Genomic DNA, 22530 nt, shown 5'->3' with positions numbered 1-22530 from the left:
CCCCCACCGCCCGCCACCGCCACAACTCTACATATGCGGTTGCCTCTCTCGGGAATGTGCAAGCTATTCATCTTTCAAAAGTCGGCTCAGCTGCCTGTCTCCTAGAACTTTCTATGTCCCCGCCCTACCTGACTCGAGACCCTTTTGCTCAGTCCCTGGTGCTGTTGTGGTTTTCGTCACTACCTTGCCTTATGACTAACTAAACAGCAGCCCTCCTCTGTGTGTGTGTGTGTGTGTGTGTCCAGGTATGTACACACATGTGTGCACGTGTGTGGATGCCAACGATGCCCTTCCTCAGGATCCATCTGTCTTGTTCTATGAGAATGTCTCTCACTAGCCTGGAACTTGCTCATTCGGCTGGTGCCGCTGGCTGTCTAGTGAGGCATAGGGATCCATCCACCTGTCTCCATTTCCTTGTTGCTGGGTTACAAGTGCATGCACCGCACACAGCATTGTTATGTGAGTTCTGGGGACCAACGTCAGGTCCTCATGCACGGCATGCACTTTGCTGGCTGAGTCCTTCCCCAGCCCCTGCACGTCATGTCCTGATGTCCTATGTGGCCCATTGTTTTCCAAAGAGGCAACGTCTTCCACGTGCATGCTTTTAGCCAGCACGACTTTGTCATTGCCTTGTCTTCTGGCCAGGGATGGAAGTGACACCTTTTGACTGCTACTGTCCACACTACTTTTAGACAGGGCTTTTAGCTACTCCTGACTCTGGGAAGCCAGCCATCATAGAGGAACCACTGTCCCAAGGGAACCCAGCTGTGAGAAACCTAAGACGCATGTAGGATGAGCCACGGAAGACATGCTATAATGCAGAGAAGAGTCCAGAGACATGGAGATGCCAAATATGAGAGCACAGACGCCATCATGGGAACATACTTATCAGCCCCACCCACCATGTTGGCCTCACCACACCCGGGATGAACTGCCCACCTTGTAGAGCCTTTCCCTAGCTCCTGGCACACAAAACTGAGATCAAAGTAAAATAGTTTGTTACTATGGTGTGTGTTTGTGTGTGTGTGTGTGTGTATGTATGTGTGTGTGTGTGTGTGTGTGTGTGCGCGCGCGCGCACATATGTAAGTTAACCTTGGGCGCCATTTCTTAGGAATTATCTACCTTGTTTCTTTGAGACAGAGTCTCTCACTGGCCTGGAGTTTATCAAGCAGCCTGGCCTAGCTGGCTAGCAAGCCTCACTCAGGGCCCCCATCTCTCTGCCTTGGCAGTATTGGAATCACAACTGTGTGCCACCATGCCCATCATTTTTATGTGGGTTCTGGGGATAGAACTCTGGTCCTCATGCCTGCTTGCTATACAAGCAAGCGCTTTAGGAGCTGAGCTATCTCTCCAGTCCTCTTGGGGTTGTTTATTGTGTAGCGATTTTTAATTGAAACGTCTTCAATGACAGAGTCCCTCTTATTCAGTACTGCGTCTCCTATTCTAAAACAGGGCAAGGATCATATATGACTCCATAAATTCCAGCCACACAGAACTGGTTGTACTAAATTAACACTCCCCAAGGCATGAAGACTGCTTCAGTAAGGAAAGCCCCAACGTCCCAGCTATCAGCTGAAGCGACTCCCTAGCCCCAGTAAAAATGAACGTGTTGGAGAGTTACCGTAGAGATTTGCAGAACATGAAATGCTGCTTTAAATGATAGCATTCTAGAGAGATTAGACGAAACCCCAATTACCCCCAGTAAGTTTTAAAGAGATCTGCTGGCCGTTACAGCCACTGCAAAGCATCGCATACAAACTCCATTTTTGTGCCTGGTTCCTGAGAGCCCTGACACACTTCCTGGGTCCTGAAAGGGCAGGATGGTGGGGGGCTTACAGCGAGTGCTCAGTCAGCAGCCAGCAGCCAGCAGCCGAGGGCTCTGCCTCCAGTAAGAGCTGTACTGTTTATTAACAAAAAAAGAAGTGCATTCCAATGCAAAGGATCAGTCGTCTCTGGTTTATGAGACAGCTGACTGCCAAACGCCCTCGTTGTTCTACCACAGAAGGCTGTGTTCTGACCTGGGGTGTCTCTCCTCGTGGTCCACTGTGCTCCCTTTGGTGGGCTTCTGCCACAAAGTCCTCTAAGTTAAGCCTTTGCTTCCGTCTCCCGTGAATCCTGATGGAAACTTGTCTCAGGAGCACCCTGTCCATTCCATAATGGAACCCCTGCCTGGCCCGGCTCTCCCAGGGTGTCGGGAGCTCAAAGGGCGCTGGTGTGGGCTCCGCTCTCAGCAGTCCCAGGGGAACCCCGATTCTCTTGCTTACTGATGAAGGCACCTCAGGCCATGTCACTTAACCTCAGTAAATAGGTCTGGTGACAGCTTGTAGCAAGTGGGATTGGTTACTCTGGGGATCAAATGGGACAGTCTTGTGAAACACTGGGAATATCGTCAGTCTGGCATGGAGGGAGCTTCTTGAGATCACAGAGCCCAGGACTGGGTGGGCAACTCCTCCCTGGTTCATCCTTCCTTTTCTTTTACTGGATGTCCCCTCTCAGCTTACAGCTTCCCGGAACTCCTGTCCTAAAGCCTACCCTGGCACCCGCTCCGCAGCAGCTCGAATGTGGAAGGCTACAACATCACTAGGTGACTGTTGTTCTTGCTGCTCTCGTTGTAACCCCAGGATTCTCAGCTTTTCTTTGGGGGGAGTTCGGCACCTCCTCTATTTAGGGAAACCGTGGGACAGCTGACCCCAGCCCCAGCTGCAGGAGTGTCCCATCTGCAATCAGATTGCAAAGTGAGTTTTTGAGGTGACGAGTCGTATTCAAAGAGTGGACTCCACCTGCAGACATGCTTCCTTGCCGGTCACTAGTCTTCATCGTGCATAAGATGCATATGTGATTGTCGGAGCAGTGACAGTCATCTTAGGACTACGAAGCTACCTTGAAACTGGAAACCATGTGCTAAGGATGACATGGAAGAAACACAGAAGGAACCTAGGATGTTATATAATTCATCTCCTAGCCACGGACTATCTATTTGCCTTAGACTATTGTAGGCTAAGACAGAAAATCAACTCCCTACCTTGTTTAAGCACCTTGCTTTGGTTTGATGCCTGCCAAATATAATCTGGCATTAGGCTGCCCAGTGCATTTAAGTCAAGTGTCATTATTGGCCAAGTGTGACACAGTCACCTCTGGAGAGTGCTTTAATTGAAAATGAGCCCGTACTCCAACTGGCGGAATATTGATCGGGAGGCACCCTCAGTGAGTGGAGAGCGGAAAAGACACAGAGTAACTAGAAAATTCTATCCCGACTTTCAAGGGCCCCGTGGCTTCAGAGTCAGGCATACATGGCTGCAAGTATCAAAGATTTTCCCAACACTGTAAAGCGTGTTTAATACACTCCCAAGGAGTCTTGAGGACAGTAAGCAAGAGCGTTGGAAACTCAAGAGACGGGGAAGAGATGCAGGCTTGACTTGGAGAATAAGAGGGTAGGAACAGAATAGGGTAGGCACCTCGAACAGAAGTTTGGAATTAAGAATTAATTAATTAATTAATTAATTAAGAATGCAAATGTGAGTGGAGTTATCTGTGGTTGACAAGATCCTCTAAGTCAGGATCTGGGGGTGCCAGGGAGAAGAGTTTGCACTTAACCCTGTAGTCATTAAGGGATTGCCCAGGACGTCAGTGGTGATGGACAAGGAGGGAGACGATGGTTAAAGGAAGGCTCCAGCAAGAAGGCTGCTGTGGTCCAGAGGACCCACCTTGCTCCCTCCCTGCCTCCGGGTATCTGAGCCCAGACATCTTCCAGTGCAGATCCACAGACGTCACTGGGCCCCCACAGGAGTGGAGGAGGCAGAAAGGGGCTCCTAGTTCTGTTGGGTCCCAATTTCGCACTAGGTTCTGTGGACAGCTACAGAGGACAATGTATAGAATGCAGACATATGGTGAGAATGTCGGCAATGCCTCAGATGGAGAAAGAAATTCTTGGAGGACCCTGCCTCCTGCCAGCCTCCGCTGGGCTTCTTGATATTGAAGCAAAAAAAAAAAAGAAAGAAAGAAAGAAAAAGAAAAAAACCATTTTGTTCCACAAAGCAACTTGATTCTTGGGCCCAGGAAAGGAGCCAGTAACTTCAATGATCATCTCTGAACAGTGTGAGCTGCAAAGCCAGAATCAATAACTGTAATGAAGAAGCCAAACCCTTGGTGTGAGATCGACAGACATCCGTATCCACTCTGCTATGTTTGGAAGAAAATAAGGACCTCTTAGATTTTGCTCATTTTGCATGAAGTCTAAGGATTCATGACCATGCCAGGAAAATCAGAACCTCGCTACTTAAAAAGAATATGCTCATGCAATAGGTAAGGCCCAACGCGAAACATCACACAATGTTTTTTTTTTTCCAGTCTTCACTGAAAATATAGCGGGGTGTTTGTTGGAGGTGAGGGTCTATGAAGACCTCAAGATTTCCGCCATGATTGTATACAAATGTTAGCCAAAAAAACTCAACCTGAACTCAGGGACCACAGCGTGTTAGTCAGGGTTCTCTGGAGGAGCAGAGCTGGTAGAAAGGTATGGAAAAGGGGCACAATTATTAAATTGGCACACAGGGTGTGACTTGGCCAGTTACAGTGCAGGGTAGGGGACAGAACACCTCCAACATCTGGGACAGCCAAAGGCTAGGGTCAACTGTGTGTCCTGAACACCCTGGGGCTCTCCCCTACACAGGATGCTCAATCTAGGTCCTCAAAACATCTGAGCCCCAGCAATGTGCAAAGGTGCTACCCCTGAGCCCCCCCCCCAAAAACAGATTCGGGGCCTAAATGACACTCAGGTCACTTGACGCTTGCTTTCTCCCACTCTTCTCGCTCTTGAGTACATTAGGGTATGAGGATCTACCCCAGGTGGTTGCCGTGACTACAAATAGACATAAGTGGCAGGACTTTGGAAGTCACGTGCATGGAAAGAATTGGGAGGATAAGACTAAGAAGGATACTACACATCTCCCATCTTCTAGAAGCCCTGGGTTCCACCCCGATGGCAGGTGTGCTTGGTCCCCGGGGGAGGAGGGAAGAGGAAACAGGCCTGAGTGAGTCCACAGGCATTCTCTAAACCAGCTGGGATAAAGTATTGGAATCAGTAAGCATTTCACTGCTCTAAGGGCAGAATGGCTACAGCCCTTTCAGTCATAAAACCAGCAGCGATAGTGGCAGCGGGGCATGCTGGCCTGGTGCATAGTAGGTACTGAGCCATTTCCCAAATGAAGGATTAGAAGAGCGGTTCTCAACCTGTGGGTCACAACCCCTTCAGGAAGTTGAAACCCCTAAAGTTTACAGGGGTCACCTATCAGGTATCATGCATATCCGATGTTTACATTATGATTCATAACAGTAGCAAAATTACAGTTATGAAGTAGCAACAAAATAATCTTACAGTTGGGGGGGGTCACCACAGCATGAGGAACTTTATAATTCTACATCTCCAGTCTCACTCAGTTGATTGACAGTTCACCTAATGGCTACCCCTGCCTCCACTTTGTGGAAATGAACTCCTGCTCCAGGGCTATGTCTCACATCATCAGAGCATTTATGAGTGTCGACTATAAGCCAGGCGTGGTGGTGCAGGCCTTTAATCCCAGTTCTCGGGAAGCAAAAGCGAGTGGCTCTCCCTGAGTTCAAGGCCACCTTAGTCTACATAGCAAGTTCCAGGCTAGCTAGAGCTACACAGTGAGACCCTGCCTCGAGTCCCTTCTCCCCAGAAAGAATAATGACTATACCACATGGAAACATTGCAATGAGCTGCCAATGTGGTCACAGGGCGTGGTGACAGTGGGCTGGGTGGCCAGGGTTGTACCCAGTTCCTCTCACTGTATACCTTTGAGCCAGTCAACAGCCTGTCTGAGTTTCTTAGGCTGTGCAGTGAAGCAGTAATGCTGCCCTCCTAGGAGGTGCAGGAGAAATTAAATGAGACGGTGTTGGGATAACACTCTGCAGAGCCTGGCATGTGACTGGCTTACTGAACAAGATCACAGGATCACAGGTAAGGACAGAGAACAAAACTTTGTTGCTTTCCCCCAAGGCATATGCATCATGGAGACTCCGCCCAGGGCTTTAGGGGACTGATAATCTACACTTGGTTGGGCAGTATGGACTTTTTGCATCTAAGGTTCAGCATCCTTCTTTATCCAACACACTCACCAGCTCGTAGCGGTGATGCCAGGTAAGTCTGTGAATCCCCCCTTCCCAAAGGTCTAGTTTATGAACCCAGGCTGATGTCCAGAATGCACGAAGGCATGGGCTGCATGGAGCTTCCCTCAGCTCACAGATCCAAGAGTCCATTCTGACAGGGTGGCTGATTCTGAACTGGGGTACAGTGTCATCTCCCACTCGAAAAGTAGGTACAAAGGAACTATGAGTGCTCCTTTCTGCTCTTTAAAGAGAAGCAAGCTCTGAAGTGCAGGGTTTATCACAGCTGAGAATTCAGAAACAGAGATGCAAACTCCAGACAGCCATCTAGGCCGTGGTTAGTGAAGAGCTCTTGGTTTAGCCATTAACCAAGCCCCCAAGACTAAGTTTGTACTCTTCTAAGTGTTGGGGAGATGGCAGTGTGTTAAACAAATCCCTATTTTGTTGAGTATGCATGCTGTAGCCCCATTCACTCACTAAACAATTATGGCTAAGTGCCTACTGTGTGCCAAATGCTGTCATAGTGAGAGGAAGGTGGCCAGGAGATGTTAATAGTTTAGTTAAACTGGTAAGTGCTGTGATACTTAGGAGTAAACCAAGCATTCACTAAGTGTTTATAAGCAATGGGTTGTTTTATTTTCACCTCAAACACTGAAGTGACCACACTGTCGAGGGAAGAAACTGCATCAAGAGGACTTTCCCAAAGCGGTGGAGCTGGCAAAGGACAGTGTTGAGATTGAGCCCAGATGATCCGACCACAGACTGACAGTGGTCAAACCAACCAGATCAGACAGCTCTGTGGTTAAGTAACTTAAGCCCCATGAGTCTCAGTGGCTTCAAGTCCCTGTTTGCTTACATCAGGGTCTGGGAATCATGACGGATCCTGTCTGTTCAGCCACCAAACTTCTTAGGATGAAAAGCAAACATCCCCAAGTTTCAGAGCAAGCCAGTTTTTAAAAGACAGCCTCCTGGGAGCCGCAGATGCTGCTGCTGGCCCTGACAATGACAGCGAGCTTGTTGGCTTGGAAGGTTGAGAAGCGTCTGGCTGGACAGGGATATTTTTGGTTCAGAGATGACTTTGATGAGTTCTGCCTCTGCTCCCTGGAATCAGAAATGCCACCTGGGGCGTAAGGATGTGGTGTAGAAGGGGGCGCGTTCCTTCTCTTCATGGATGAAAAGCAGAATCCTTAATGACCAGACAGCACCTCCTGCTTTGAAGCATGCGGTTGTTTGAAGCTTCCAGCTCAGTTTAGTTTCAACAGTGGGTGTCTTCCTTCTCCTCTCCACCCCAATCTAGAGCTCTATCAAAGGGTTCCAAGCTCAGAATCCACCTCTCTCTTTCCTCCCCAAACCCTCTGGCCCAGTTGCATCTGGGACCCTCAGCATCATGCTTTGGGGTTCCCACCTTAGGTATTCAGAGCCTCTGGATGTTAGAGCAGGAAGCCCTTGATAGACTCCAGGCCAATGCTTTTAAACTGAGTACTGTACAAAAGCCCCGTGCTAATAAAATGAGAGTCAGCCTGTCAAGGAGTGTGCAGGGTGAGGGCTGGAAGCTTGTTTACCTTCCTCCAACCTGAGGTCCCTCAGGTCCTTTATAGAGCTTGGGAGTGATAAAGCCTGTAGAGAAAGCCTCATGGGTTACATACAGAAGACTCCTTCCTCTTGGGAAGCCTGGCGAACATCCTTTGGGTCATGGCAGAGGGTGTGGCTTTGGTAAGTAGCAGAAAAACTCCTGTAAGCACCAAGGCTCACATTCCCACACCTCCATGTCACCTGCCACCATGTGCCCTTTCTTCTCCAAGAATGCCCAACCTCTGCTGACCTAAGGACCAATCAGGCTTCTTATCAGCAACTCTTGCTGCCTCTCCTTGCTGCTTCCTCCTCTCTGCCTGCCTAGCTCTAGGAAGAGCTCGACTCCTCCCCTCCTTCCTCCTCCCTCCCTCCCACGCTGACTTTGCCCCACTTCATGCCTTTTAAGACTTCTGTGCCTGGGATTTCCATTTGGATCTCCCAGGCATCATACTCTGTCCTGAATACTGTCCATGACTATCTGTCAATGCAAACACCTCCATCTGAGTGTCTGAGAAGTACCCGTATCTAGCCCCAAAATGGTGTCTGCAGAAGACAGCAGCAGGGGTGGGGGCAAGACAGGGAAGGAGCTGGACCAGAGCTGCCCACGGGGAGAGACTCCCTGCTCTCCTCAACCTCTTGCTCTTTGGGCACAGGCACCAGTGTCTGATGGGATTGCATCCTGGCCACACCCTCCCTAGCAGACTTCTCGAGGGCCTGTGGCACCACCATGACCCCGGAAGGATGCTGAAAAGCACTCACTGAAACCTTAGCGCTGTGGCTGCCATCGGCCCTGCTAATTCCCTCCTCCGAGGCACTGCTCAGATGTTACCTCATAATCCAAGGTCTTGTCCACGTCGAGATCGCATCTCTCTGTGGACCTCGCCTCAGTGGCCATTGCCACAGGTGCAGTTTCCACGTGAGCCGACATCGGAGAATATACTAAACCCACCCTGACCTGCAAGAGGCAGGTCGGCCTTGGTTCAGGACAGGACTTCTCCGGGTCAGCAAACCAAAGGCCCAAAAGCAAGAGTCGAAGGTCAAAAGAGGGAGTGGCTGGCTCTTCCCGTCTACCTCCCAGCACCTGAGCTTCCTAGAAGTATCAAGGGAAAGAGAGGGGCTGATTCACACTTACAGACCCCTTATGTTCATCACACTCCCTGGGCGGTGCCGTGTGCCGGATCAGGGGCAAACAATAAGACACGCCACCCAAAGGAACTCAGTTAATCCACATGACTTCTAGGGTAGTCACAGCTCTTGAAAGATTCCAATCCCTTTGTCTGGCAGCCATCCTGACTGGCTCTCAGACGTAAATGCGCCGAGAGACGTTCGTTCTGCACTCCTGATCTTCACAGCCGTGGCTCTAGCTGGCTCGGCAGACACGTAAAGAGACCTCTGCATGCACCTGTGCCCACATCCACTGTGAGAAGAAAGGCAAAATGCAAGAAGCCACAGTGGGGCTCTGCTTCCCGGAGGTGACCAGAAGGCAATAGACGAGAGGCAGACTAAGAATCTGGGCTCCAGCTCTGCCCGGTAGTCTTGGCCAAGGCAGTGTCTCACGCTGGGCCTCAGTTTCCCCATTAGTAAAGTGTTACCACGTGAACCACATGCTCCCTCGCTATGATGAAAGAGAAAGGCAGGATCTGAGGTTCTTGGGACTTGAGTTCCCATTCTGCTGTTGATGGACTTAGCTCTGGGCAAGTGCCCAAAGGTCTTGCATCTTCAGAGTCTCTTCGTATCAAATAGGAGGCTGTCAGTACCTAACTGATCTTCCCACATTCACCCCTCCTCCGCACTGTGACCAACGCGAACTTTTTTACAATACGTATTTAATCACAGACTTTCTCCTAAAGGGCTTCCCAAGGTCTGCGTAAAGTATCTGATACATAAAGACACACGTTCAGATCCCCAGAACCCACAGACATATCCAAGTATGATTCTCTGCAAGGCCTAAGCACTTAAGCACTGGGGTCAGGGAAGTAGGCTTAGACAGGAGGTTCTCTGGAGCCAGCCTAACTGGATCAGTGAGCTCCAGGGTCAGTGAGAGACTCTACCTCAAAGCATAAGGTGGAGAGGGATGGAGGAAGACACTAGACATTGACTTCCAAGCTCTATAAATAGGTGCACACATGAGCACCTGAACACACATGCACATATATGAAGATGGATGAGAGAGAGAGAGAGAGAGAGAGAGAGAGAGAGAGAGAGAGAGAGAGAGAGAGAACCAGTTTGGAGGCTCTCCAGGGATCCCAAGAGAGACTTAATTTGGCAGATGCTTTGTCTAGCTATTCTCTTTCCCCATCCCAGCCACACAGGCTCCTCTTCCTTCCTGGAGGCTCCCCTCTGCCACGGGCCTTTTACAAGTGCTATTTACATCTACAGGATACTCTTCCCCTCTCCACCAAACTGGACTTGCTTAAGCCTTGCTTAAGCTTTGCTTTCCTTACAGAGGCCACCCCCCTCCATGCTTCCAAACACATCAGCTTCAGCAGAGACTCACAACTCAATGGAATCTCTCTGTTGTATCAGGAGCCAAGATGCAAATTCACACCTGTATTATTATTCCAGTGAATAAGTTTATCACAAACTTGGAAGCCCCAGGAAGGCAGGGATCAGGTTGCCTAATATCTAAGACGGCACCTGTGGAAACAGCCATAAGGAACAGAATAAAGTCATCAATTTGTGCATGGCAGGGGTTATGCTTCATGATAGTCTCACTGAAGAAGAGAAGACAGTCATGGAGAGTCTAGATGACTTACCCAGTTTCTCAGTCAGTAAGTGTTGAGCCTGGTTGCTTGTACACTATTTAAAATTTTTCACCCAATGAGACAGGGTTCTGGGAGCAAGGAGTCTGGGACTGCATGAGCATTTAAAAATAATAGCCACCCCATTAGGTATTTATTGCGGCACCCAACACCATTCTACTTTTACACGAAGCCACTTGTTCAGTCCTCCCAACAACAGCCTATGATGGGGAACTACCATTATCCTCACGCCACAGGTGTGGGAACTGAGTCTGGAAAAAGATTAAAGGCAGAATTTGTTCCTTTGTCCCCCTAACCCAGTTCTGTGGTTCTTGGGGAAGACAAGGTTCAGCTTCCACCACCGGAGAGTGGATTGAACTCACTCCATGTGCCGCAGACCCGTGCTTTCGGTTCTGCGTGTGAAGTGGTACAAGGTCCTTAATGCAGAGTATGCAAAGAGCATCCTTTAGAGACAGTGAGCGAGCCTCTGTCCCTGGGCCTTGGCTGAGGTTACACTGTGATCTGATCAAAAGCTAGCAGTGACCCTCTGAGAGGCCATGGAAAAGGACACTGACTTGGGTTATAGCACTGTCCTGTGCACCCTTATGTTGGTCATCAGGGTAGATACTGGTGCCAAAGGAAGACATGCCCTGTTGGCTATGCCAAGGGTCTTTTTCTGGGGGCCTCTTAGTGGTCCCTGGGATTCTTATCTCTCCACTGGGTTGTAGCAGCTCAAAGCCCAGACTCTGGAGCCCAAACTCCAAACCTCTTACTTATAGTATTGGGGCAACACACACCAGTGGCTGAACTTGGTAAAGCCTTAGTTTTCTCCCCAGAAAAATAGAGTCAGGAACACTCATTTCACAAGATCTGTGCGCAGATGAAATGGGGTCACACAGAAGATGTGGAAAGCCTAGACTAGCACCTGGTCCAGCAAGTGACAGCCCTGTCTGCGAACAAAACGCAAGGAATGTCAGAGGAGAAAAGGTTCAATTTTCCAGAATTTCTTGGTATCCGAGTCCCTGAAACCTTGTATTTTTTCCCGTGTCTGAGAGCTTCATCGCTGTTATCCACACCACTTGCTGCACAGGAAGACACCATCAGTCATAAAGATAAAGATGGCAGCTGTTAAATGTGTGTCGTGGAAGAGAGAGCAGGATAAACATCTCATATTTACGATAACACATTGATCTTCACATACTTAGGGAAGAACAGAAAGACTGACGTGCAAAGGCGGCCTGGTCACATGCAAGCCATGCCACCTTAGACAAAGTCATTAAACTTTCTGTTCCTCAACTTCCCAATCCGCAAAAGAGTGTTGATACTAACACCTCCCTACAGGTATTGAAGCGTCTAGATATCTAAAGAGCATAAGGTTGGGGTTGGGGCCATTCGCTGCTTATCAAGAATCCGTAACTCCCAGCCTCTTTGCATCTAGTTAAGACCACGTGTCAGAGTAGTGGTCATTGGGACTGACATACGCATGCCCAGAACGGCCCCACAAAAACCTCTCATGCAACAACTTTGTCTTTCTTACTCCTTCTATCAGCTGGAGTCTATATGAAAAAGAAAACAAAATTTGTTGTTGATTTTTGCAGTGCCACAGATCAACATAGTATTGTGCGTGTTTAGGCAAATGCATCACCACTGAGCTACACTCTCAGTCCAGGAAACAACTGTGTTGTGTTCTGCCACTAAGATATCAGGACTTACCTGCCACATCAATTAGTCTTACTCTAACTAACATAGAAATAGTTACCATAAGGGAGGTGCTTAATATATGTGACGTGATTAGAAGGCAGAACACTGGAGTCCCGTGTTATGTATGCAGTGGTAAGATGTTTGATTCAGCTGTCATCTGCGGTAATTTAGACATCAGGACTGATACCCAGTGAGCTGTAGCTCTGTAGAAAGAGGTTAGGGGAGATTATGGCAATAGACCGTGATGATAAACTCTGAGTTCGGCAGTTATTAGCTGGGGCACAAGTAATCCAGTTTGCAAGTCAAATCAGAAAGGAATCGTGGAGAGGTGGAAAAGAAAATAATTTCTAGACTCCCAAACAATGAGAGAAAAGGTTAAGAGGACTTGCAAGTGAAATAAGTACAAGATTAGCGCTGTAAACCTCCCCATAAGCTTGATAGCGTCAATGTGCTTGCCATGAATTTGAGAAAGAAAAGGAAATAGCGGGTAAAGAAGCAAAGCATGACCAGGCTGTAAGATCTGGTCCAGGAAATAACTCTTGAGTGAGGCTGCTTACACTCTAGATGTCTGCTGGGAGTGGTCTGAGCATCCACTGAGGGCTCATTGTGATTAAATCCTGGATTCCCAAGATGGTACTTCTGAGAAGTGGGACCTAGTTGGTGAACTTTGAGTCACTGTGGAGGTGTCTTTGGAAGGTGGTTGAGTGAATATTTGGTAGTTCACCTAAGAAGGATGTTTAAAAGCCCAAATTTAGTTCCACTTCCCTCTCTACCCTTGACTTAAAAGGTGACCCCACTCCAGCAGGAACTTTAATCATTGACAGCTGCAATGGCAATTTCTGTAGAATCCTTGATGGAAGAAAGGTGAATCAGGCACCAGGACTTTGAGTTAAATGGACCTTTTTTCTTTGTAAATGTAGTTGCTTCGTGCATTTCAGCATGGTGACTCAAAGCTGACGAATACAATGACAATCCCTCTAAATTGCACTGGAGGAAATCTCTAAGCTTGGGGCTTAAAGGTCTTATCGCTAAAGCAATGAAAATAATCCTTGATATCCAAAAGTTCTAGGTAAAAAGCTATATTACAAAAGATTTAGAGCCTTTAAAGTGGCCATACATTGCAGAACTCACTTTGAGTGCGGCCAAGAAGAATAAAGGGGAAAAAAAAAAAACCCTTCATGCTGGATAGATCTGGGAGTGGGGAGAACAATGAACCTGCAAATTCTTCCCAGAGGGTAGAATCTAAGCCTAATCTAAAAATGTTAGCCATGGTCATGCACACAGGGCTTAGTTGACAAGCTCTCATGACTACTAAGGACCAGATCCTGCCATGTGTCTCTCCCTAGTCCCTTTGCTAAGAGGGAGTTTCACTGTGAGTATCCCCCCATGTTGTAATAAGCTGTGTGACTATAGATGGGTAGGTAATATATCACCTTGGCTGCAGGTCCCTAAATCATGAATAATCCCATTAAAAGTAGTGAATGGGACCGAGACTCATTCAAAGTTCTTAAATACCAAGTCAAGAACAATGTCAGAGAGAAAAAAAATGACACAAAGACGTGTGTGTGTGTGTGTGTGTATGTGTTAACAAGACAGATGTAGATAAATATGACTACTGATACATGAACAAGGTGACTTGTCCTGTAAATAGCTTTCTTAAGCTCCTTGTTTTGCCAGGCTTCCTCTGTCTGTAGGCTGGATGAATGGAAAGGAGGTGCGACACACTGAAGATAACACAAAGCAAAACTCCTTATCAGCCAGGCCTTGGTACCTAAATGATACTCTTGAGTTCCTCCAGCCCACATTTCACCCAATCAGAGTTTAAGAGAAGAAGAATGACCTTTGACTGAGATTTGGAGATTGTCTCTTATATCAACTGATGTGATTGTAACAATTATAACACACAGAAGCCATTTAAAAACAGTGCCTGGCTCAGGAAATGTAGCTATTATTCCTGCAGTAAATACCCATTTTACAGATAGAAAACCTTGGGCTGACAGGGATGTCTGACCCCAGAGTCAGATACAGGTGAATAATAACCAGAGCCATTTTATAGATGAACTTGTTATCTGGTCCAAGGTTGCAGTTAGCAACAGACTTAGACTCAAGAGCCCTCTTCCAACTCAGAGGCAATCAGCACCCCACCTGTGACCTCAGATCTCCAACTGATCCCTCATTGTCTTAGTAGGTCATCATTATGATGTTTCAGGACTTGCAAACACCCCAACAAGGAACTGACGTGCCTGCATAGAAAATCAAATAACCCTCTACTGACCCAAATTCCTAGCTTTAATTTACAAAGAACCATTTAATTAAAAATGTGCTCTGAGTCCAAAGGCACGGCACAGAGGGGTTAAGGAGAGTTTCGCTGCCTCCCTGAAGACACCAAGTTCCTCATGAGACGTTTTGTTCAAAAGAGCCACAGCGCAACACAGAAGAGCCACGGCATGACACGGAAGAGCCACGGCGTGACGCGGAAGAGCCACGGTGCAACATAGCGCAACCAGCTCCATTCCAGGAAAACTGCTGAGCAAGCATTTAGTGCAGGCTCAGCATCCACAAGGCAAAGGACCTACACGCCAACCAACTCACCTCACCAGTGCTGCTGAGGTAAGGGCTCACATTAATTAATGTTTACAAAGTGACTGGGTATCCCTGAGAGAAAAGAGACTGTGCAGAACCCCAAAGTATTGCTAGCAGCATCCCGAATAACCTGCTTCTAAAAGGAACTTGTTACTGGGAAGTGCCTCCCATAAAGCTGGCACCTTTGCAGCCCAGATCATCGGGGCTAATCCTGTAATTGTCCTCCATGGTAGGTTTGCATTTCTTTTGGTTTTGTAAATGTGTGTTTCTCTTTCTTTATGTGATCCTCATAACATGGACACACACACACACACACACACACACACACACACACACACACAATTATCACAATAATTTACCAGCTAGAAGACACAGGAACCAAGACTGGAGACTGAATGTTTCTAAGCAGAAAATCCTTCCCTGCTTGGGTCAAACTATACCGCCTCTTCCAGCCTTCCCTGAAGAATTTTCTGAGTGTATATCAAAATTTCATGCAAGGATCCCTGTGGCTTTTGTGGAGGGCATGCCTTCCCCCACCAACCCCTGCAGGGTATCTTACAATACAGAGGAATGAGTGAAGCTAAATTTCATGATGGGAGACATGTGGACAAGTATAGATAGATACCTCTATCAACATAAGAGACATTTCTATCACTCAGTAGCTTTCCTGAAGACATCTTTTTTTTTTTTCAAGGAGTCATGGAGTTATGGCCACAAGCCAATTCCTGAAGTAGGTATACAAACAATTGGAAAACAGAAGCCTTGGAATCCAAACCCAGGAGGTGACATTGGAGGCTGGTCCCATAGCAACCGCCCTTACAAAGGCTGGTGGCTAAGTTTGCCATCCTAAAGACTGAAGGAGCTGACTATCTGCATTCACTCCACAAGTAGGAGAAAGTATCTGCAGCGTGCCAGGCATTCTGAAGGGGCACTAGAAGAACGCTGTGGATGAGCGGGAGTAGAGGAGTTGTAGCCTCTTAGGGAAGAGGGCAGATCATTGGTGATCTAGGAGGTTGAGTGGTTTCTCTGGTGGCATTTAAGATGCAGTGACTAAGGCATGACAAAAGCCTTCTGCCTCCTCCCTGTTTTCAGTGCCAGTGCAATGGATCAAATCAAATGTACACACCCCACAAAAACTCCACCAGTCCCTGGGGTCTCAGGCTCTTCAAAACACTAAAAATTAACACAAGAAAACTTAGGTCTAAAGAGTTTTTACAGCACCACAAAGATCACGCTCCAAGCCCCGCCCAGCTGAGCTGGACCCAAGCCCTGCCCAGTTAATGCTGCCTCCCCACCCCCTGTAATTTTACGTTTTTTTCTGAACCCAGTCCTCCTAGTTTTGTGATTCCCCAGCCTTGGCAGTTGAGTACCCAATTATGACAGAGAGGCTGTTGCAGAAGTGTGGGACAAAGCCGAAAAACTTTCAAAAGAGGGTTTGAGCCTAGCAAGATGGCTCAGAGGGTAGAGGTGCTTGCCATCAAGCCTGAGGACCCCAGCCTGATCCCCAGGACCGACATGGTGGAAGGAGTGAACTGACCCTCAAAAGGGTCTTCTGATTTCCACTGTTTTAGATTGAAAACTGCTCCAAAGTTGCCATTCCTGTGAAATCTGCATCCTACATGGCTCCAAAGAGGCTGGTCCCAGGTGGTCATCCAGTCTCACAAACTGCTCCAAGGCACCTGGTCCCAGATGGTCCTGCAAGCCTGGACTACAAGCGAAGGGCCTTCACTCCTATCTCTCTCTCATCCCCGCCTTGATCAGCATTCCGGCTTTCTTGGAATTTCTCCCCAAAATGGTGCCCCAATGTCAACAAGAAGTTGTCACAGAAAAGATTGTGTTGTTCCTTATCATTTATTATCAACAAGAAGGCTGGGATTTTAGGTCTCAAACTCAAAAGAAATGGCTAACTGGGGGGTCTATTTACATATCCAAGCGGACCTGGCTGCCAGGTTCTCCCAGCATCCCTCAGTCCCTACCTGTTGCAGGGTGTGACGGGCATTCACTCCAGGGGTTGGACTGCCCTTTCCCCAGATAGCAAGAAACAGTCTAAAAGCCAGGACCCTCACCAGTCACCCTTTCCTAACTCCTTACCTTTTATAGTAAAACAAAAGGGAGAAATGCCGGGCGGTGGTGGCTCACGCCTTTAATCCCAGCACTCGGGAGGCAGAGGCAGGCGGATCTCTGTGAGTTCGAGGCCAGCCTGGTCTACAAGAGCTAGTTCCAGGACAGGAACCAAAAGCTACGGAGAAACCCTGTCTCGAAAAATCCAAAAAAAAGAAAAAAAGGGAGAAATGTTGGGGACTCTGGCAGGCAATACCTATCTGGGCATCTCTACCATAAACCTCCACTATACCTAAGAACAGTTATATCTTCCTTTTTATTTCTTTTTTTCACTCACAATGACCTCTGCATGGGCAGCATGGCACACTTGCACACACACACACCACACACACATTTAATAATTAAGAATGAAATTCAAGAAGCTCAAAGGCAGCTAGCTTCTTTGAGGACATCGCTGTACAATATAGTACAACAGCTTGCTCAAACAGACGTCAAGTAAGTTCCGACTGTGTATTAGGTTCTCCTTTTGGCTTAGAAGATGTAAAAAAACACATATTCAGTACTGCCAATTCAGATGTCAGGTCTGAAAGGGGTGCAAGTGGTAACAAAAAGAACAGCAAATTGTCTGGGGTTAGTGCTCAACTGTGTGGATAATGAAGTAGGTTGGCCTGAAGGCAGGGCACTCACCTGCACCTGGTCACATATGCACAGTGGTTAAGAGTATGGGCTCTGAAGTAGGCCATCTGAGTCAAACAAGCAATACACTAAAGCTCCATCTGTGCCTCAGTTTCTTGCACTGCACAAGGAAGATGGCAGTAGTACATTTTGTTTATTTGTTTGAGGCAAGGTGTCATGCATCCCAGACTGGCCTCAAACTTTGCTATGCAGCTGAGGATGGTCTTGAACGTCTCATTTTTCTATCTCCACTTCTGCCTGCTAGTATGACATGCCTAAGATGCTTATTCGGTGCTAGGGATTGAACCCGGAGCTCCGCGCATGCTAGGCAAGCGGTCCATCAACTGGAGCTACATCCCTGACGGTAGTACTAGACAAAAGGAACGCAGAAGATCAATATGTAAGAAACGATCCTGGGAATGGGTTGGCTGTTTTTGCCTTTTACCCAGTGTCTGCTCATTCCCTGGCATTTAAAAACTGTTCAATAAATATTGAAGAACAGATGAATCCACAAATGAACAAATAAGTGATGTTAGTGAGTCAAAAGAGGGAAAATCTGTTATGGAAGGTGTGTGGTCCTCAGTCAGGCTTGCATATCAGACAGGCTGCCACACAAAACAGCTGGAGAAACAGGCTTGATGTTCAGGCTATGTTTTGGATGCCTGAAACATTAATCACTCATTTCTTAGCTCTTCTGTATGCATGCCTGGCCAATTTGAACAAGCCCATGGAGAGATTAAGAGATCAGGATGAAATACCAGTATGTCTTGGGCCAGAAAGGGCAGAAGGAAGAGCCCTGAGCCCCAGAAGTTAAGATGTGTGATGTGGGGAAAGTCTGTGATGGCTTCAAGGCCCAGCGGCCACTCATTCACCCTGCCCAAAACCAACCCTGTGGTTTTTCTCTCTCCTTAAATTAGCCTTACTCAAAAAAAAAAAAAAAAAAAAAGGAGAAACATAAATGCTGTTCTTTAAAAGAGGTTAAAGATCCTAAAAGTAAAATCCATTTGGAAAAAGATTGGCTACTGACAGAGCTGTGAGGAAACTGGGGGTATATTGTTTATTGAAACCTGCATTCTGCAGACAAGTGGGCTGGGGCCCAGCAAAGTCACCCCAAGTCCCAGTTTAGGAGAAGGACAGAGGTGGGACAGGATGCAAGTGTTTGCAGCCTAGGGCTTCCTCGAGGTGGCGAAGGGGGATGTGAATCCCCCCACTCCTCAGAAAAGAAAATCGAGGGAGAACCCCCCCCCAGAGGAAGCAAGGAAGGAGTTGTAGTGCTGAGGTAACTCTGGTTAAGGGATGACTGGGGGAGGGAGCACTACAGGGGGAGGAAGACTAAGCAAGTCTGTGCTTTCTGAGTGAGGGTAGTCTTCCAAACAAAGAACAATTTAAAACTCCGGGGTTTGCAGGTGGATGCCCGGTTCTGAAAAAGCACACAGGAAACCTCAGGCTTTGTCACCAGATGTCACCGTTCTCAGAGGGACGTCCTGTGTGCTTGCCACGTGTGCCTGTGTCTGTGCACGTCTGTACGGTGTCTGTGTACTCTGGGGAATATGGCTTAGGGCAACAGGGGGAAGGGCTCTGGCAGAGAAGTCGAAGAATCTCCAGGATCAGGGCCCCTCCCCCATCGTGCACAGGCTCACACACGCTCACACACGCTCGCGCGCGCGCACACATGTGTGCGGGAGTAGCTCTTTTCTTCCCCTCCCCCACTATGATCACATGCAGGTGAGGAGATCTAGAGAGTTCATCAGAGTAAATTTACAAACGGTTGCAGCTGGAGCTTTATGCCTCAGGAGCCTGCTGGCTCGTTCCTTTGCACACTCACAAGGCACTTGTACACACATGCGTGGGCACACCCACACTCGCACTGTTGGCACCCAAGAAGTCAAGCCAGGCCAGATACGTCTTTCCTACGGCTTGGAGGAAACAGACAGGCTGCAACATGAATGAAATCTACCCAGAAAGGCTGCTTTTTCGCTCCGACCACGCAACCCCGAGCCAAACCGCCTGGAATATGTAGCAAAGTTTTATTTTGCTTTTAGAGTCTCCAGTTACTCTTCTACCATTTCCTGTGGAAAACTGAAGCTTTGAAGTGTCTAGCTCAGGCTTCGCAGACAGGGACCGCCAGCAGGAGCCCCGGAAAACAAACGCCCTAGTACCACCTCCAGGACTGCTGCCAGGACTGAAGGTTCAAAACCACCCAGCGCCCTCCAGTGGGGCACGATGCGGGGAGGGATTTCAGAACCTCGAGGAAAAGGGTATCTTTAGCTGATAACCCCTCCCTCTTGCCCGGGTCCTTGGTGGTGCTCCTTCACCCACCAAGTGATAGATGTAAATCGCCTGCCAGAGTGGGGAAATCGGAATTCATGGCCTTGTCTCAGGTCTTCCCACCTCCTCCTCTGGAAAACTTGGAGCTATGCAGTGTCGCCGGCCCACAACCACCACCACATACACACACCTCCCTCGACATTTTAAGGCCCACCCAGCTCCACCTCTACCCTTCCACCTTCGCCACCTTCCCAGCGCACCTACAGCGACCCCAGAAGGCCTGGGGCAAGGGAGAGAACTGCATGGCAGAGAAGGCAGAGAAGCGAACGCACCTCCTCCAGATCGTAACCAAACTCGAATGTAGCACTGGAATGTGGCACCTTCTAAATCAAACCAGGGTTCTAGAAGATATTTCTCAAGCCTGACCCGAATAAAACAACATATTAAATTATGTGTAAAAATAAAAAGGGTCGTGGATTTTGCTCTCGTGCTGCGGGAGGCAGCCATCTCCTGGCCCTGCACAGGGGGGCGGAACCCTGTGTGCTCGGTGACTTTTATTACCAGTGTAAACTAGCGGAGCCCAAGCTCGGGAATGAACCTGCGGGTTTCTAGCCAGCCTGGCCACCACCTCAAAGACTGCGGACTGCGCGAGTGGCAAGAGAGACGCGGGAGGGGGTGGGGGACACGAGACAAACTTAAACCCGAAGTTGATTGAGTTGGGTGAGAGAAGGGGGGCATCGGTGCAGCCACTTACCGCTGGCGTTCTTCCCACAGATGAGGTGCTGGTAGGGCTGCAGCAGCCCCCAGATTTCCGAGTCGTTGTTGACCGTGTGCTCCAGGGTCTCTACGGTGAATTTGGGCGCTTCGTGAAGCGTATGGTGGTGGTGGTGATGGTTGGCGGCGGCGGCAGCCGCGACGGGGGCCGTGGCTGTGGCCGGTGGGACTACGGCCGCAGCCGTAGCTGGCGGGGCGCAACAGCTACTGCCCCCGCTGGCGCTGCTAGCTGCGCTGCAAGGGCCACCGCTCGCCGCTCCCCCTCCAGGCGTCTCGCGCTCCTTATCCGCGGCAGGGGCAGCACCCGGGCCTGAGCCGGGGCCTGGGCCAGAACCCGAGCTGGAGCCAGTGCAGGGGCCGCTACAGCTACGGGGTAGCCCGGAGGCCAACACCCGCGTGTAGATGTCCCGGAAGAGGCTCTCCATACAGGCCGTCAGGTAGATGGCCGCATGCTCATGGATGCGCAGCGCCACGCGGCTGTCCACCATCCAGCGGTACACGCGGCCCACGGAGAAGGTGAGGCCGCAGCGCGCCGACTTGCCACGGCCTAAGCGGTCGCCGCCTGTGCTGCTCATGTTGTAGAGGGACAGCGCGGCCAGCGCGGCAGCAGTGCAGTGCGCCGCCAGGCCCCAGGACAGCACAATCTCCATGGCGCTCTGGATCTCATACTTAGTGCACTTGGCGAAGCGCAGGCTCAGGCGCTGTGCCTCTTTGGCGATGCGCACCAGAGCCCTGCTTACCAGCATCGAGAACTTGGCCAGTGCGTCCTTGGGCAGACTGCCGGGGGCCGCTGGGCCTGCCCGGGGATCCCGCGAGCGCAGCAGCAGCAACTCCAGTTCCTGGAGGGTCCAGGGGACCTCGTCGAGGTCCGGCAGCAGCCGCGAGCAGTGCTGGCCGGCGCAGTCCAGCCCCTCGGAGTCTTCCACCAGGGCAGTGTTGACGGTGTCAAAGCTGTTGTGCCGGCTGTGCATGGAGTCAGCTAGAGGCGGCCAGCAGCTCCCGCCATACGGGGACGCCGGGTGAGAGTCAGAACAGCACAGAGACAAGTTGGAGGAGCGCACAGAGTCCGCCGCACCACCATAACCCGAGTCAAGAGTCAGATCCTCCAGCGTTCGCACCACCGGCTTCTTACCTCTCCTGGCCATCGCTGCGCCACTTCATGCTGCGGCCGATGGGGAGCCGAGGGGAAGGAAAGGCAAGGCGCTGTGGGCACCGGGGGCCACAGGGACGACAGCACGACTCCTCGTCGCCTAGGCTCACTTTCCCACCTGGCGTTGCCAGCAAGTGCCACTACTTTCGCCTGCCTCCCACAGGCGTCACCACTGAAAGATACACGACAGAGACTGAAGTCGTCTTTTGGAGTCGGGGCCAGAGCTGGGGTGCACTGAACCGCAAGCCAGGCCGGGAGAGAAGCTCCTGCCAGGACTCACGCCTTTCATCCAAAATAAAAGTGTCTGGCCCGCTCCTCCCTGGGACTGAAAGGACGCAGAAGCCTCTGAGTGCTGGCCACGGTGTCGTCGCTAGAACCGAGATCGCCCCAGATATAGCCGCCGCAGCTCGGCGGGCAGCGGGCTCCCGGCTCCGGGATCCGGGCCGCGGCTCCCTGAGCTCCCGCCCCGCACTGAAACGCCGTAGCCAAGCGGCTGCAAAAGCCTGCTGAGCCCCAGCAAACCCTGGCAGCCAGAGGGCGGGCATATGCAAAGCAGGGCGGTGTAAGAGCCAGTGGAATCAGAGGATGCTAATTACCTTTTAAAAATTCCTCCTCTCCACGCGGCACCGCCCCTAGGACACGCCCCCCCGCCTTGACCAGGGCTGCAGCTTGGAGGGAGCCGCGGCCTGTGAAACCAGGACCTATGGAAGCGGGGTGAAGGAAATGTGGAAGCCGCCATCCTGCGATTGTTGCTCCCCCAGTTCCCGCTGCTGAGTCGTCTGTTACTCTCAGCGGTTCACAAAGTGTTTGCCTGAGGGTCACTTTCTGTCTTGGTACATTGGATTTCTTTCTGCCTCCCACCATCCCATTCAAGAAGC

The 22530-nt window shown here is 49.7% G+C and overlaps 1 protein-coding gene across 5 annotated transcripts in view; it reads right to left on the bottom strand.

Annotated features, from left to right (window-relative positions):
* The window catches only part of Btbd11 (BTB domain containing 11), a 258983-nt gene extending 236808 nt beyond the window's left edge, over nucleotides 1–22175 (bottom strand). For 2 of the 5 annotated variants that reach the window (XM_026784504.1, XM_026784503.1), the window contains exon 1: nucleotides 20483–22173. In XM_026784504.1, the coding sequence (XP_026640305.1) occupies nucleotides 20483–21647 (1165 nt within the window). In that variant the 5' untranslated portion in view covers nucleotides 21648–22173. Of the gene's footprint in view, nucleotides 1–20482 lie in introns of all 5 variants that reach the window. The other 3 variants (XM_005358254.3, XM_026784502.1, XM_026784505.1) reach the window with 2 other exon arrangements.
* Between the last annotated feature and the right edge of the window lie 355 nt (nucleotides 22176–22530).

The sequence above is a fragment of the Microtus ochrogaster genome, chromosome 24 (assembly GCF_000317375.1).
Source record: "Microtus ochrogaster isolate Prairie Vole_2 chromosome 24, MicOch1.0, whole genome shotgun sequence".
In the NCBI taxonomy this organism is placed as follows: domain Eukaryota; kingdom Metazoa; phylum Chordata; class Mammalia; order Rodentia; family Cricetidae; genus Microtus; species Microtus ochrogaster.
Note: the sequence above shows the minus strand (reverse complement) of the source record. Positions and strands in the feature narration are given on the sequence as shown.